The 16969-nt window shown below is 44.7% G+C and overlaps 1 protein-coding gene across 4 annotated transcripts in view; it reads left to right on the plus strand.

Annotated features, from left to right (window-relative positions):
* The window catches only part of LOC117357438, a 239747-nt gene that overhangs the window by 109209 nt on the left and 113569 nt on the right, over positions 1–16969 (plus strand). For all 4 annotated transcript variants that reach the window (XM_033938019.1, XM_033938020.1, XM_033938022.1 and 1 more), the window contains exon 2: positions 9310–9388. In XM_033938019.1, coding sequence (XP_033793910.1) covers positions 9310–9388 — 79 coding nt within the window. The remainder of the gene's footprint in view (positions 1–9309; positions 9389–16969) is intronic.

Here is a 16969-nt window from a genome sequence, read left to right on the forward strand (position 1 = left end):
TTCTCACTCTCCTCACACCTTTCCTTTGAAACTGTCATTAGAATGCCTTCTTGTTTCACTTATATAATTGGATATTTAATCTTTTGCTCATTCCTGTCCTGAGGAAGAAGGTTCTGCCTTCAAAGGTTTGCCAAAAAAATGTATTAAGTTAGAGATTAAAAAAGGTTATTTATTACTAGAAGAACTGGGGCATTGTATTCAGATAATAGCCACAGTACTAATAATAGGACTGGTTGCTGCTGAAACACCTGGTTACACTGGAAGGTGTAGAGCGGATCACAGTGCAAAAGAGGGTGGAAGAATTGAGAAATGGATATGTGGAAAGAGGGATAGGAAGAAGCTGAAAGGGAGGGTGAGGGGGCAGAGAGGAAGAGGAGGAGAGGGGAAAGCAGGAGCAAAGGGCAAAAGCAGAATCAGAAGAGAAGTGTGAGACGGAAAATAAGGCCCAGGCGAAGGGAGAAGGAATGAGAAAAGGGAGAACATAGAAACATAGAAAGTGACGGCAGAAAAGGGCCAAGGCCCATCGAGTCTGCCCACTCCATTGACCCACCCCCCTAGTTAATTGCTCTCTGATGACCTTTTCCCTCGAAGAGATCCGACATGAGCATCCCAAATGATCTTAAAAACTTCCACGCTGCTGGCCTCAACCACCTGTACTGGGAGCCTATTCCAGCTGTCCACCACTCTTTCAGTGAAGAAGTACTTCCTGGTGTCGCCATGAAACTTCCCGCCCTTTATTTTCAGCGGGTGTCCTCTTGTGGCTGAGGGTCCCCTAAGAAGGAAAACATTATCTTCTACCTTGATGCGACCAGTGACATACTTAAACGTCTCAATCATGTCCCCTCTCTGGGTCAGACCAGAGGTCCATCATGCCCAGCAGTCCATTCACGCGGGGGTCCACCAGGTCCAGGACCTGAATAGTAACCCTCTATCTATACTATTCTATCCCCTTTTCCTTCAGAAAATTGTCCAAACCCTTCTTGAACTCCAATACCATACCTTGTCCTATCACACCCTCTGGAAACACATTCCAGGTGTCCACCACGTTGGGTGAAGAAGAACTTCCTAGCATTGGTTCTGAATCTGTCCCCTCTTTAATTTTTCCGAATGGCCTCTCGTTCTTGTAGTTTTTGAAAGTTTGAAGAATCTGTCCCTCTCCACTTTCTCTATGCCCTTCAAGATCTTGTAAGTCTCTTATCATGTCCCCTCTAAGTCTCCGCTTACCCAGGGAACAGAGCCCCTGTTTCTCCAATCTTTCGGCGTATGAAAGGTTTCCCATACCTTTTATTAAACGTGTCGCTCTCTTCTGAACCGTCTCGAGTATCGCCATATCCTTCTTTAGGTATGGCGACCAATATTGGACGCAGTACTCCAGATGCAGGCGCATCATCTCCCGATACAACGGCAGGATAACTTCTTTTGTTCTGGTTGTAATAACCTTCTTGATTATACCTAGCATTCTATTCGCTTTCTTAGTGGCCGCTGCGCACTGCGCCGACGACTTCATTGTCTTGTCGACTATTACCCCCAAGTCCCTTTCTTGGGTACTCTCACTCAATAACAACCCCTCCCATCGTGTAGCTGTATCTCGGGTTTCTGTTTCCTACATGCAAGACTTTACATTTCTCTACATTGAACTTCATCTGCCATCTCGTCGCCCACTCCCCTAGTTTGTTCAGGTCCTTTTGTAAACCTTCGCAGTCCTCTATATTCCTAGCCCCACTAAATAGTTTGGTGTCGTCTGCAAATTTTATTACTTCGCACTTCGTCCCTGTTTCTAGATCATTTATAAATACATTGAATAGCAGCGGTCCGAGCACCGACCCCTGTGGAACACCACTTGTGAAATTTGATCTTCTCTGCTTAATTCTCCTTCATTCTGAGTGAGTATGAGGGATACGGGGAAGAGGGAATATGGGATAATTAATTGGGTGGGAGTGAGAATCTAGGGAGAGAATGCTAGGATGGGGTGGTTTCAGAGGGTGAGAGGTGAAGAACACCCCCCTGAGATGTAGGAAGTGCTGATGGATAGAAAGGCAACGAGGGGAGAGAAGGGGAGAAGCAACAGCACTGTACCCTTTAGGTTGATATTTTGAATTTTTTTTTTTTTTTTTAAAGTTTTTTAAAAAATTTTTTTAAAGTTTTAAAAAAATTTTTTAAAAGTTATACAAAATGTATTTTTGAATCTCTAGGGGCTGCAAGTCTTGCATTTTCATTTATGTATTTAACCTTTATACATGTAAAAAAAAGCTTTTAGTTTTAAACTATTATTGCCTGTATTTTTTATGTCTTTTGGTTATATGTGTACATTGGTTTAAATGCATGCAAGTATCTCTGTATGTTGCTCGCTATTTTATTTTACGTGCACATTTTATAATTTGAAAATATCCCAATTGATCCACATAAGAATAGCCTTACTGGATCAGACTAACGGTTCATCAAGCCCAGTAGCTCATTCTCACGGTGTCCAATCCAGGTCCTTAGTACCCAAAGAGTAGCAGCATTCCAGCATCTCAAAGAATAGCAAGATTCCGGAACCCCAATGAGACCAACATTCCAGAGCTGAGATTGTGATGTCATAATGCCTCATTTCACAGTGCCTCAGAGCCAACTTCAGCAGTGATGTTACAATGGCTCGATTGTCCTATGCTTGGCATAGGTAAGGGCATAAGAACAGCCATACTGGGTCATACCAATGGTCCATCAAGCCCAGTAGCCCGTTCTCAGGGTGGCCAATCCAGGTCCCTAGTACCTGGCCAAAACCCAAAGAGTAGCAACATTCCATGCTACCAATCCAGAGCAAGCAATAGCTTCCCCCATGTCTTTCTCAATAACAGACTATGGACTTTTCCTCCAGGTATGTTCGGGATACAGTCAAATGAATAGGAGACTCTAAAAAGACAGAGAAAAGCAGAAAAGAGGCACATAGCCAAACTAAATGGAAAAGTGCAATGCTCAGATAACAAAGGAAGAAAGTACAGTGGTACCTCGGTTTACGAGTGCACCGGTTTGCGAGTGTTTTGCAAAACAAGCAAAACATTTGCAAAATCGGTGCCTCGGAAACCGAGCATGGCTCGATTTACGAGCGCTCCCCCGCAATCCGGCACCCTCCCCCTGTGATTGGGCACCCACCCCCCCGCCGCTTCTTACCCTCATCTGGGCACCGGCATGTCCTGTGCTTGGTGCCGGTGCCCGAAGATCGGCCTCCTCTTCTGCTGGTTCTTGAGCAACTGAGCATGCTCAAGGCCCAGCAGAAGAGGAGGCAAATCTTCGGGCACTGGCACCAAGCACAGGACGTGCCAGTGCCCAGATGAGGGTAAGAAGCGGCGGGGGGGGGGGTGCCCAGTCGTGTCAGGGGGGGGCCCAATCGCGTCAGGGGGGGGAGGGTGCCGGATCGTGGGGGGGGCCTTTGGGGGGAGCAATGCCAGTTCTCGTGGGGGGGGGGGGGGGAACGCATCAAAGCGAGTTTCCATTATTTCCTATGGGGAAACTCGCTTTGATAAATGAGCATTTTGGATTACAAGCATGCTCATTTATGGATTATGCTTACGGATTATGTTCGTAATCAAAGGTACCACTGTATTTTATTTGGAATATGTCAGTGTTTGGAAATTAGCATATCTGATACTCATGAATTTCAATTTGTTTCTCTGGTTTTGAAGTGCTGTATTTGCAAAATCTGACTGTTTCTATTATGTAAATTTGGTGAAATGATCATGAAACGTATGTATATACTAGCTGATTACCCGGCGTTGCCCGGATATTTATTTATCCCAAAATGTCCAACCCCCTACATGTCCCACCCCACTATGTCCCACATGTCCCACCCCCCACGTTACCCCCCCCACATGTCCCATATGCCCCACCCCCATGTCCCAACCCCATACCCTCCACATGTCCCAAAGGAATGTCCCTCTCTATGGGGCTGAACTTAGACTTAAACGGCATCGGGAGTGTTGGTATTCATCTCTGCAAGCCCGAAAACTATGGGTTGGACATTAATATCTGTCGCTTTTGATAATTTTAACATATCACCCCCTTCCCACCCCCACAGTATTTTACCCCGTCCCACCTGCACAATATTTTTCCCCAGATAGTAAGTCATATGTGTACCAAGTTTGGTTGAAATCTCTCTATGCGTTTCAGAGTTATGCTGAGTATTCATCTGTGAGCCCGAAAACACTATGGGGTAGATACTAAAATCTGTCATTTTCAATCATTTTTACATATCCCCCCTTCCAACCCCCACAGTGTTTGTCCTCAGATAGTAAGTAATGTGTATGTCAAGTTTGGTTGAAATCTGTCCATGCATTGAAGAGTTATGCTGAAACATACATACATACACACAACACACATATATTCAAATTATAATGTGAAATATTTGACAAAATGAATACAATACAACTAACGCAAAACTTGATTATAAACAACATTTTTAGTTTCACCTCCAGGAGCAAGAACATATAAATTCTTGGGTGAACCCACTCTTGAGCAAGCAACATAGAGTTGTGGGCCGCGAGACCCCCAGAACATATCACCCCAGGTAGTGAGGGATCTGCATACCAAGTTTCGTTCAAATCGGTCAAGCCGTTTTTGAATTACAGTGAGAATGGCAGCTTTTTACATTTTTTCCATTGACATGAATGGGTGAAATCTGATTTTCTGTTTGTAGCTCCGCCCACGTGTGCAGGTGGGCCGCGAGACCCCCAGAAAATATCACCCCAGGTAGAGAGGGATCTGCATACCAAGTTTCGTTCAAATCGGTCAAGCCGTTTTTGAATTACTGTGAGAATGGCAGCTTTTTACATTTTTTCCATTGACATGAATGGGTGAAATTTGATTTTCTGCTTGTAGTTCCGCCCACGTGTGCAGGTGGGCCGCGAGACCCCCAGAACATATCACCCCAGGCAGTGAGAGATCTGCATACCAAGTTTCGTTCAAATCGGTCAAGCCGGTTTTGAATTACTGTGAGAATGGCAGCTTTTTACATTTTTTCCATTGACATGAATGGGTGAAATCTGATTTTCTGTTTGTAGCTCCGCCCACGTGTGCAGGTGGGCCGCGAGACCCCCAGAACATATCACCCCAGGCAGTGAGGGATCTGCATACCAAGTTTCGTTCAAATCGGTCAAGCCGTTTTTGAATTACTGTGAGAATGGCAGCTTTTTACATTTTTTCCATTGACATGAATGGGTGAAATCTGATTTTCTGTTTGTAGCTCCGCCCACGTGTGCAGGTGGGCCGCGAGACCCCCAGAACATATCACCCCAGGTAGTGAGGGATCTGCATACCAAGTTTCGTTCAAATCGGTCAAGCCGTTTTTGCGTGAACGCGGCACATACACACATACATACCTCCGATTTTATATATATATAGATTGTCCTCTGAGATGGTACAACAGTAGATATGACAAGGGGCTTGGGGGAGGGGCATAGAGCAGGGTAGGTTAAATTTTTTTTCTGGCAAAGTTGGTAACCCAGGTATGCTCCCCCCCAACAAAATAGGCAAATCATGCTTATGGTGGGGCCTGTTGACTAATAACTTGGGTTAATTACAAGTTTCATGCATCACATAGATTCTTTGCAGAGAATTGCATTATATAAGACACTGTATTATATTGTATTAATGCAGGTTAGTAAATCTAGCCCTTAGGCTTTTCTTAACAAAACCAAATTACTAGTAATTTCAACCATCACGTACTCTTGTAGGAGTGTTTCAACATATTGGATTCTCTTTGGGCCTGAGTTGCTAAGTGTAATTCTCATAGGCAGAATAAGAAATAAAGCTTTAGCAGGTCAGACGCTGTATGTTGAAAAGTTTTTAAACGCTGGTGATTAATTTTGGAAGTTGCAAATTAAATAGGAATCCAGCGGTTCTGCAGTGAATGTAGAGCAAATGACACCTCCCCAACCCCCCCCCCCAAACCCCTCCCCCCCAAAAAAACTTCATAGTTAATGTACAAGATGCAGGCACTTTATTCTATTAAAAAAAGTTTTCAAAGTGGTTCACCTTTTTCAAGAGAAACCAGGACTCAACACGGTCCGTGTTTCGATTACATCTTCCTCAGGGGCCCTAATGAGAGACGAAGGAATGTTACCTGGTGGGTAAATGCGGATGCAAACTTTATTTATTTTTTTCATTTTTCTATACCATTCTCTCAGGGGAGCTCAGAACGGTTCACATGAATTTATTCAGGTACTGGAGCATTTTTCCCTGTCTGTCCCGGTGGGCTCACAATCTATCTACCTGGGGCATTGGGGGATTAAGTGACTTGCCCAGGGTCAGAAGGAGCAGCGTGGATTTGAACCCACAACCTCAGGGTGCGGAGGCTGTAACTTTAACCTCCCCTCTAATGCTGATGGAACTTGGTGCGACAATGTGGGGATAACCATGGAACCAATATAGTGTGAAAAAACGTATTTGACGTGAGTGCTAGAGAATGACACGGTGAAAAAATTGGTCCCCGTCACCGCCCCGTCCCCGTCTCACCATCCTCTGCACCGCCCCGTCACCGCCATTCCCTTCACCGTCCCGTCACCGCCACTGCCACCCCATTCACCGCCCCGTCACCGCCACTGCAACCCCATTCACCGCCCCGTCACCGTCACCGCTGCATACATAAAAGCCTCAAACGGGTACGATTTTATATACTTTTCTAATATCTCCCCTATGTATCTGCCATTGCCCCCCCCCTGTGTCCATATACCATCCCCATGGCATGTCCCCTTTTTGTCTCTGTCCCTATGCCCCATGCACATAATTTCCCCTCTTTCTGTTTCCTTCCTGTGTCCAGATTTCCCCTATCTTCCTCTTCCATACCAGTTTGTCTCTTCTTTTCAACCCCATCTAGCTTTTTTCCCTCTTTCTTCCCCCCCCCCCCCTGCTTCTAGCATCTGGCTCACCTGCCTGTCCTTCCCTTTCTTTCCTGCTGTGGGTTTTTCTTTCCGTTTTCATCACCTTGGCCCAGAATCCTTTTCCCTTTCACTTCCTCCTTACAGTCTGAGCCGGGAACACGGGTGATCGCACGGTCCTCGCAGCCCCCACCCGCCTGCCCAATCGATCCTAGTGTTTAGCCAGTTCTCTCCCTTCTCCTCACCTTAATTTGCAGGCTTTCTTTTTCAGCGACCTGCACGCTTTCCCAAAGAGCCGCACACGCGCGGCTGCTCAGTGTTCAATCTTCTGCTCTGCTGCAACTTCCTGTTTCCGGTTGCGTCAGAGCAGAAGATCGAAACTGAGCAGCAGCGGCTCTTTGATAGCGTGCGGGTCGCCGAAAAAGAAAATCTACAAACTAAGGTGAGGAGAAGGGAGAGAGCTGGCTAAACACTAGAATCGATTGGGCAGGCGGGTGTGAGCTGCGGGGACCGCGCGATCCTTCATGCCTCACTGCGGGGACAAGACCCATTCACCGCCCCGCGGGCGGTGAATGGCCTTGTCCCCGTCGCCGCAGCGACTGCTAGTTTTCTTCCCCGTTTTCGGCGGTGACCCGTGGCTAAAATGCGGTGGCCGCGGGTAAACCGCCACCGTGTCATTCTCTAGTGAGTGCTAATAATAATCATATGTACCATGATAAGTAAAGTGAGGTGGGAGCACGCTATTTTGAGACTGCGCGTGCAAATAAGTGAAGCCGGCGCTGGAGTAGAAAGATATAGGGCACCGCATAAAGTGCCAAAGCGTGAATGCTTAAATCAGCAGTGATGACGTGAAAAGAACAGGTCCGTGGCATGCGATAAAAATATTTTTCGAAAGGGGTATCTAAACGGACACACACATGCCACGTCTGTGGAACAACCTTCCCCTTTACTTGAGATTCGAACCCTCGATCTCTAATTTCAAATCTTCCTGAAGTGAGCTGTTTTCTTCCCTAATTTCTTCTCCCTTATGTAATATTGTATTATTCCTTCTCCCCTTTCTATAAGTTTCTTAAATTGTGTCATGTATTTTTTGCGTTCTCTCTTTTAATCAAGTAAACCTCTTAGATTCATTCACTGGAATGCGCTACCGGAGGAAGTGATCAGGCAGAGTACGGTACAGGGATTCAAACAGGGATTGGACGAATTCCTGAGGGATAAAGGGATCGTGGGATACTGAGGGAGGAGCTGGGATGTAACACAAGTATAGAAAGCTAACCAGGTAATAAGTATAGAAACCCAATCAGGTAATAAGTATAGAAAGCCAACCAGGTAATAAGTATAGAAAGCCAACCAGGTAATAAGTATAGAAAGCCAACCAGGTAATAAGTATAGAAAGCCAACCAGGTAATAAGTATAGAAAGCCAACCAGGTAATAAGTATAGAAAGCCAACCAGGTAATAAGTATAGAAAGCCAACCAGGTAATAAGTATAGAAAGCTAACCAGGTAATAAGTATAGAAACCCAATCAGGTAATAAGTATAGAAAGCCAACCAGGTAATAAGTATAGAAAGCCAACCAGGTAATAAGTATAGAAAGCCAACCAGGTCGTGCATGTGCAAGACCGGAGGGTTAGGACTTCGATGGGAAGATAGGACTTCAATGAGAAACCAAGGTGGCAAGGGAGCCCCTTCTGGTGATTCAGACAGGTCGTGACCTGTTTGGGCCGCCGCGGGAGCGGACTGCCGGGCAGGATGGACCTATGGTCTGACCCGGCGGAGGCACTGCTTATGTTATGTTCTTATGTTCTTATGTTATATCCCACACATCAAAAAATATTGTCTGAGTTGAGTACAACCTAATAGTCTTTTTAAATAAACTTGGAAACGTAGAAGGATATGTCAAATAGAATGAATATAAGCAAAATTAACACGAACCAGGCAAATGCAAAGTGGTTACTGGGAAGCTTGAGAGTAGAGAATGACACGGAGACAATTTTTTTTTCCCTGTCCCCCCTTGGGAACTCATTTTCCCGTCCTGTCCCCAGTGAGTTCTTTTCCTGTTCCTGCCTCATTCCTGCAAGCTCCGTCCTTATCTGCACAAGCCTCAAACACTAAAATCCTAAGTAGCAACAATCTAGAGCTCAGATTGTGATGTCATAATGCCTCATTCCACCAATGCCTAAGCTCTGTCCTCATCTGCACAAGCCCCAAACGCTTTAAAATCGTAAGCGTTCGAGGCTTGTGCGGGTATGGCTGAACGTACAGGAATGAGATGGGGGACAGCGACAAAACTTGCGGGGACGGAGCAATTGAGTTCCTGCGGGGACGGAGACAAATTTTTGTCCCCGTGTCATTCTCTACTTGGGAATCCAGAGACCCATGAGCGAAGACTCCCTGGAAAGCGCAAACAAGCTTGGCTCGCCGAGACTGACTGCAATGTTTTATTCTTGGTCTTGTAGATTTCATACCCCCCGAGTGATGAGGATGGCAGTGACGATTCTGAAGGAGAAAACCAGGAACTTGCACAGATTGACAAAGGTAATTTTTTTAAAAAATTACCCGCTATCGCCCTTTACATCTTCAGTAGTTGGAGAACAAGGCTAGAGCTGGGCAGATTTCTAGGGTCTATGCCCTAAAAATGGCAAGGACAAATCAAGGTCATTTATGTGTATGTTGTACCACCTCTTATACTATGCTTTGATTTTATCTTGTTGGGCAGACTGAATGGCCCGTACAGGACTTTATCTGCCGTCATCTACTATGAGGAGTAACTTAATGGTTAGTGTAGTGAGCTTTGATCCTGGCAAACTGGGTTCAATTCCCACTGCGACTCCTTGTGACCCACTAGGGACTGAAAAAGTTACCTGCATATAATGTGTACGGGGCTGCATAGGTACACCGACAAATCCGCGCACGACAATTGCGCCCCGACGAATGTTCCCTGGCAACTGCGCGCACGGACAAGTGCACGCGTGACAATGCCGCCCCCCATCAATTGCGCCACGTGGAATCTGCCATAAGTGGATATCTGGAAGGCCCTGATTTGCTGAGACTCCTCAGGCCCCGTCCCATGGGAGGGGGGGCCTGAGGAGTCTCAGCAAATCAGGGCCTTCCAGATATCCACTTATGTAAAGGGTTCTCATAATTATAATGTAACCCTTACCCTAACATTAGAAACCAGCGAAACAAAGAGGGTTACTTTGCAACCCTCAAAAAGACAAAATAGTATCCCATTCAGAAACTGTACAAAATTGGCTCATGTCCAATAAACTAGCATTGAACATAACAAAAAAACAAAATCCGTGCTTTTTACCTTTTGTCCTTGATAACATCTCTTTTAGAGTTGGTGACTACTTTAAAAATATTAGGTGTTATTGTTGATGACAAACTATTGTTTCATGACCAAATTAGTCATATAGTCAAATCATGTTTCTATAAATTACGTTTGATACGCTCTATTTCAAAATTTCTTGAGCTCAAATCCATCAACATATTAATTCACTAGTCTTTAAGCCCGTTACATTAATGGGTGCTAGAATATATGTGTCTGTTTTTCATTCTTTCTTTCTCTTTCTCTCCCCTTGGCCGCTTTCTGTCTCTCTCTTTCCTCGGCTGTCAACCATCACCCCTTGCCTGTTCCACCTGTCCAGCAGTAGGCCTTCTCCCTTCCTTTTATCTCCCCCTGTCCAGCAGCACTCCTTACCTGCTCCCCCTGTCCCTCTTCCCTGCTCCCCCTGTCCAGCAGCACTTCTTCCCTGCTCCCCAGTCACTCTTCCCTGCTCTCCCTATCCAGCAGCACTCCTTCTTTTCTCCCCCTGACCCTCTTCCCTGCTCCCCCTGCCCAGTAGCACTCCTTACTTTCTCCCCCTGACCCTCTTCCCTGCTCCCCCTGTCCAGCAGCACTCCTTACCTGCTCCCCCTGTCCAGCATGCGGCTCCTCATCTGTCTCTTTAGCCTCCTGTCCTTCTGTGAGTGTCTGTGTGTCTCTGTCCTTGTCCAGTTGTTTGTTTGTTTTTTTAAATTTCTGTTTAGCTCCTGATCCCCTATGTTTCCATGGCAACCCTGCTCGCGAGTGTAGGGCTGTTTTGTAGGGCCGAGTCTGGCGGCGCCGTGTAGGGCGGAAGCGGAAGACGGGGCCTCAGCGTTATGTAGGGCCGGGTCTGGCGGCGCCATGTAGGGCGGAAGCGGGAGGCGGGGCCTCAGCTCCGGCCAGCCGGCTCACGCCGCCGGCCCCCAGGAGCTCGAGGCCGGCGGCGGACATGCCTGGCGTGCCATGGTGCAGGAGGAACAGAGATGGGTGGCTAGCAGCGGCGCGAGGTGGAGAGCAGGGAGGCTGACGTGGTGACGTAAAACACACGCAAGCGCACTCGTGTTTTCGCGACGGATCAGGGAACACGATTTTTGAGTGCACATGCGCGGCCTACCATTTTATTATATTAGATTCTCTGGTAATAGCAAAAATGGATTATTGTAATTCCCTCTTACTAAACATCACCCAAAAGGAAAAAAGAAGACTCCAAATTATTCAAAATACAGCTATTAAACTTATCCATAACGCCAAAAAATACGATCACGTTACGCCCCTAATGATTGATTCCCACTGGCTGCCAATTAGCCACCGCATCACCTTTAAGTTACTACTTTTAGTTTATAAAACGCTAATTTTTTAACGAACCCCAATTCACATCCAGAATGTTCACTCCTCTTAATACTTCACGATCTTTGCGATCCACTTCTCAAAATCTCCTCACTATTCCATCCCTGAAAACTGTAGGCACTAGAAGGCACGAGATGTTTTCTGTAATGGCTCCTCAATTGTGGAACTCATTACCTCAATATATTAGAGAAGAAAAGGATCTTATTTCTTTTAAAAAATCCTTAAAAACATATCTTTTTAAAGACGCTTTCAATAACTAAACTTTAGTTAGAAACATAGAAACATAGAAAAGTGACGGCAGAAAAGGGCTAAGGCCCATCAAGCCTGCCCACTCTATTGACCCACCCACCATCCTAACTACCCTGTGAGAGATCACACTCTGATGTCCCATTCCCTCTTAGAGATCCAACATGAGCATCCCATCTGTTCTTAAAATCTGGCACGCTACTGGCCTCGATAACCTGTGCTGGAAGCTCATTCCAATTACCAACCACTCTTTCGGTGAAGAAGTACTTCCTGGTATCGCCATGAAACTTCCCGCCCTTTATTTTCAGCGGGTGCCCTCTTGTGGCCGAAGGTCCTCTCAGAAAGAAAATATCATCTTCTACCTCAGTACGACCAATGATATACTTAAACATTTCAATCATGTCTCCCCTCTCCCTACATTCTTCGAGAGAGTATAGCCGCAATTTGTTTAGCCTTTCTTCGTACGATAGATATTTGAGTCCCGAGACCATCCTGGTGGCCATTCGCTGAACCGACTCAACCTTCAGCACATCCTTACGGTAATGTGGCCTCCAAAACTGTACGCAGTACTCCAGATGAGGCCTCACCATGGTTCTGTACAATGGCATTATGACATTGGGTTTCCGACTAACAACTAAACACTTTAACCCTTTAACTCTTTACCCTCCCTTTTGTTTTTCCCCTTTGTGTTTATTCTTTCTAAGAAAGAATTGTAACTTTTCCCTTCTCTCCTCCCTGACTCATGTTGGTTTAATCTGTAAGTCCCTTGTTATTTTATTGGATGTTATAACTATGTTTTTTTTAGAAAATTGTACATCGCCTAGCAAATTGAATAAGCGATTCATCAAATACCAATAAAAACTTGAACCTGAAACTTGCTATTGTCCTGCGCACATTTGACGGGTCTCTGGTTGCTTTTAACAGTTTCATGGAGTATCCCCTCATCCTAGCTTTATTGGAAAGTATAAATAACTATAACCGGTTTATTTATCTATTCCATGTTGATTTCATAAATCTCCCAAGGTATCGCCTTTCAGAATCCGATTCACTAAGGAAGGTGAATTTGACCCACAATTCGGGGCTCGTCATCTTGGAAATGAGAAAATCTTTTAAAACTTTATTCATTTCAAATCTTAAATCGGGTACAATGAATATACGTAACAATTTTAACTTTCAGAATACACCTGACATCTTATAATTGATCCTTATAAAATAAAATATTATCTGCCCCCCTTATTAATTTATGAAGATAATTTGTGTCAATTATAATACACACACCCCACCCCCCTTAATTTCTTAAACTTTTATTCAGGGAAGAATATATTTAATCTTTATAATAATCCATCAGTGGCCTCCACACATCTTGAAATGAGAAAATCTATTTATCCTTTTCTTCATTAGAGAACTCTTCTGACCCCCCTTGATCATTTTCGCTACTTTTTTTTCTGAACCTGCTCTAGTTCTGCGAATTGTATACAATACTGAAGGCAGTTATACCACAAATAGAATGGAAATTAAATTGATTCTGTTCTCCATTCTTAAATAATTCTGTTACCCATAGCGGGCTCAAGGGGATCTGATGCCTTAGGTCAGGGTTGTCCAACGTCGGTCCTCGAGGGCTGCTGTCCAGTCAGGTTTCCAGGATTTTCCCCAGTGAATTTGAATGAGATCTATTTTGCATGCATTCCTTACATTGTATGCAAATAGTTCTCATGCATATTCATTTGAGAAATCCGACCTGTTGAGGGCCAAGGTCAGACACCCCTGGCTTAGGTCAGTGATTACTAAACCTATCCTGGTGAGTCTCAGCCAGCCAGGCTTTCAGGATATCCACCATGAATATTCATGGGGTTGATTTGCATGCACAGCCTTCTTGGTATGCCAGTCTGTCTTATGCATACTTCTAACCCCCTATGTCCCTAACCGATCACTCCGTTCAAGCAACCAACATCTTCTAGCTCTCCCCTCAATGCGACAAATTATATATGACACCACCCGCTCTTCTATCTTCTCAGTAAATGCCCCGGAATTATGGAATTCAATACCAAGCCACCTAAGAGAAGAATCTTCAGTTGATCGCGTCGGATCTAATCTGAAAACTTTCCTTTTTAGAGATGCGTTTAACTTATGATTTATCTTCCTCCTCAGTTTAGACTAGCACACTCAGGATCCCTTCTCCTACTATACTAACTTTCCTTGTTTTACTCTCCTATTTAATATTGTATTTCTACCCTTTATCCTTATGTTTCACCTTGTATGTGTGATAGTGTCATGTTATCTTACAGTCTGTTGAAGTATAATTTTAATCACCGATTTTATGATTTTTAAAAAAATATGTACACTACTTAGAAATGCGATAAGGGGGTTAACAAATTTTAATAAACTTGAAAACCTGACTGGCTGGGGTTCTCTCAAGCCAGGTTTGGGAATCACTGAACCAGGGGAATCTTCAGCTGTGTGTCCCTCCCGTTCCTATTTCTCTGGTCCAGCATCTCTTTTCCCCTTCCCCCTTCCTGGCAGCCAACATATAGCCCCTCCCCATCACAGTCCAGCATCTCTCCTTCTACCCCTCCCTGGATCCAGTGTCTCACCTCTCCTTCCCCTGATCCTGCTTTTAGCATGCTCCCCCTGCTACTTCCAAGGCTGTTGCACCTCTTTCTGGGCTGCTTTGAAGGGACTCTGAGGAGCTGGCACAGGGCACTGCAGTAGAGGGCAATCTTCAAGTGCTTCCACCTCTTGTCCTCTGTGTGATGAAGGACTTCTGTTGGGGAAGGGTGGGAGATGTTGGGGAAGGGTGGGAGATGGTGGTACTTTGTGCACTGGTTTCTGCAGCAAGGCCCTGCACCAGCTCAGAGCACCTTCAAAGCAGCCCAGAAAGAGGTGTTTGTTTATTGAGAGCTTGTATGCCGCTACTAATGACTGGGGAGTCAATTCAGAGTGGTTTACATGAGCATCTGTAAAAATGTTACAATACATGGGCTCAATACAGAGTTACAAGGAACTTCTATTAGAGGTGTTTATAAACAAAGAGTTTTTAGCACCGGCATATTTATGCCATAATTGATCATCCTATGTATATGCACACATTTATATCATAAATCATCCTATGTATATGCACATATAAATACAGTACTAGGTTTACCATTTCAGCTAAGTACACTATATTTCCACACATAAGGTTGGCCATTTCAGCTAAATACAGTGGTACCTTGGAATCCGAACGCCCCAGAACTCGAACGTTTTGGAATCCGAACCTTTTTTTGGTAGTAAATTTTGCCCCAGAATTCGAACTCTGCTTTGGAATCCAAACACCCTGCACATTGTAAATGTGTGTTTGTGCCCCAGAATCCGAACTCTGCTTTGGAATCTGAACGCCCTGCACATTGTATGTGTGTGTTTCTGCCCCTAAAATCCAGTGTATTTACTGTTAAAATTTGAGTTTGTGGGACCCAGGAATGGATTAATCCAGTTTCCATTATTTTCAATGGGAAAAATTGTCTTGGAACTCGAACGGGGTTCTGGAACGGATTAAGTTCGGATTCCAAGGCATCACTGTACTCAGCTATGTACTCACATCCCAGAACGCTCGAGCTTCCTCTCTGTCGGCCTTGGCAGTGGCTATAGCAGGGGGGGAGCATGCTGGACATAGGCCAAAGTAAGATGACACACTAACTGCTCCGCCTCCCTAGGCAGATACCTGGTTCACCTAGTGGCAGGACCAGCCTTAACTGTTACTCCCTTTTGACCTGCACAGCACAACGAATTGAGCGGTAACTAAAAGTCTTGTAGTTGGGGTTTTTTTTTTTAGGGGGGGGTTTCATTAAATAATTTATTGAAATTTTTAAATTTAAAAAGATACAAACAGAAAAAAAGTCATAGGGTTTCGTAACATATAACCTATAAATCTAAACTAAACATTAATGAACAAAGCTCCTGCATTCCTCAAAAGGTTTCTAATCCCTTATATTCCAATTAGATCTTTAAGATCTGAGGAAAAATCTCTCCTCTTAGTCCCTTCACTAAGGGCCTGTTTCACAAAGCCGTGCGGCAACAGCCCCGAAGCCCTTAAATCTCGAAAGAGCTTACAATCTAAACAGCCAAGACAGACAAACAGGATGTCATGGATACAGTTAAGGGGAATGGTTAATGAGCTGGCTGGGTTGGAGAGCAGAAGGGCAATCAAGCCATTGTGACATCACTGATGAGGTTGGCTCTTATTGGTGGAATGAGGCATTATGACATCACAAGCTCAGCTCAGCTTCCCAAAGACTGAAACTCTTCACACTATTACTATGAATTATTTCTGTAGCGCTACCAGACGCACGCAGCGCTTTACAGAGTCACAAAGGAGACAGCCCCTACTCAAAAGAGTTTACAAACTAAAACAAGACAGACAAACAGGATGTCAAGGATACAGTTAAGGGGAACAGTTAATTTGCTGGTTAGGTTGGTGGGCAGTGGGGAGTCTTAATCCAGTCTTTATCGGCCTCTTTTACAAAGCCAGAGCCCCGAAGCCCTTTAAATCTATATGGGCTTCAGGGCCGCTAGCGCGGCTTTGTAAGAGGCCCTATGTCCTGAAGACTCCACCCTTTTGAAGAATTTCTGAAAGACTGCTGTTCAGCCAGATGCATCCCATAAAAACATTAAAATATAGTGAACTAAAAACCAGTAAAAACCTGATCCTCGCGCTTCCCGCCATTAACCACTGAATGAACAGAAGATAGATTTCCTCCCCCTCCGCCAATTCAGAACTTAAAAGAGCCAAGTTTTTAGTTTCCTTAGGAATCAAATCCTCTGACCTTTAGCTTCTCTGGAAGTTCATTCCATAGCTTGAGGGATATCAACTGAAAAGCCTTGCACTTGGCGTGGCTTTGATCGCCTCTTACGGCCTCTTTTATCAAACAAATTAGCACAGGCCAGCGCGGCAAATGATCCAAAGCCCTTGGGGACTTAAAGGCGTTTTGGTACGTGTGCTGTGACAAGAGGCCCTTAGAATTTGAATAAATAATGCCATGTATCTTGTGGAGATCTTATTTAGGGCTTTTGGCGAGATGCTTTTCTTTATGCCAGTGACGCCATCTTAACAGATTTCTTCTCTAGCCTTCCAAAAGGAAGAATGTCTCGGGAAAGAAGTCTTTCCATTTAGGTGTCTGGTTAATTTTTCAGCATCTGAAGGTGACTAATAGTTTCAGGCAAGCTATTTATTTGGTCAAAGA

This window comes from Geotrypetes seraphini, chromosome 3 (genome assembly GCF_902459505.1).
Source record: "Geotrypetes seraphini chromosome 3, aGeoSer1.1, whole genome shotgun sequence".
Lineage (NCBI taxonomy): Eukaryota > Metazoa > Chordata > Amphibia > Gymnophiona > Dermophiidae > Geotrypetes > Geotrypetes seraphini.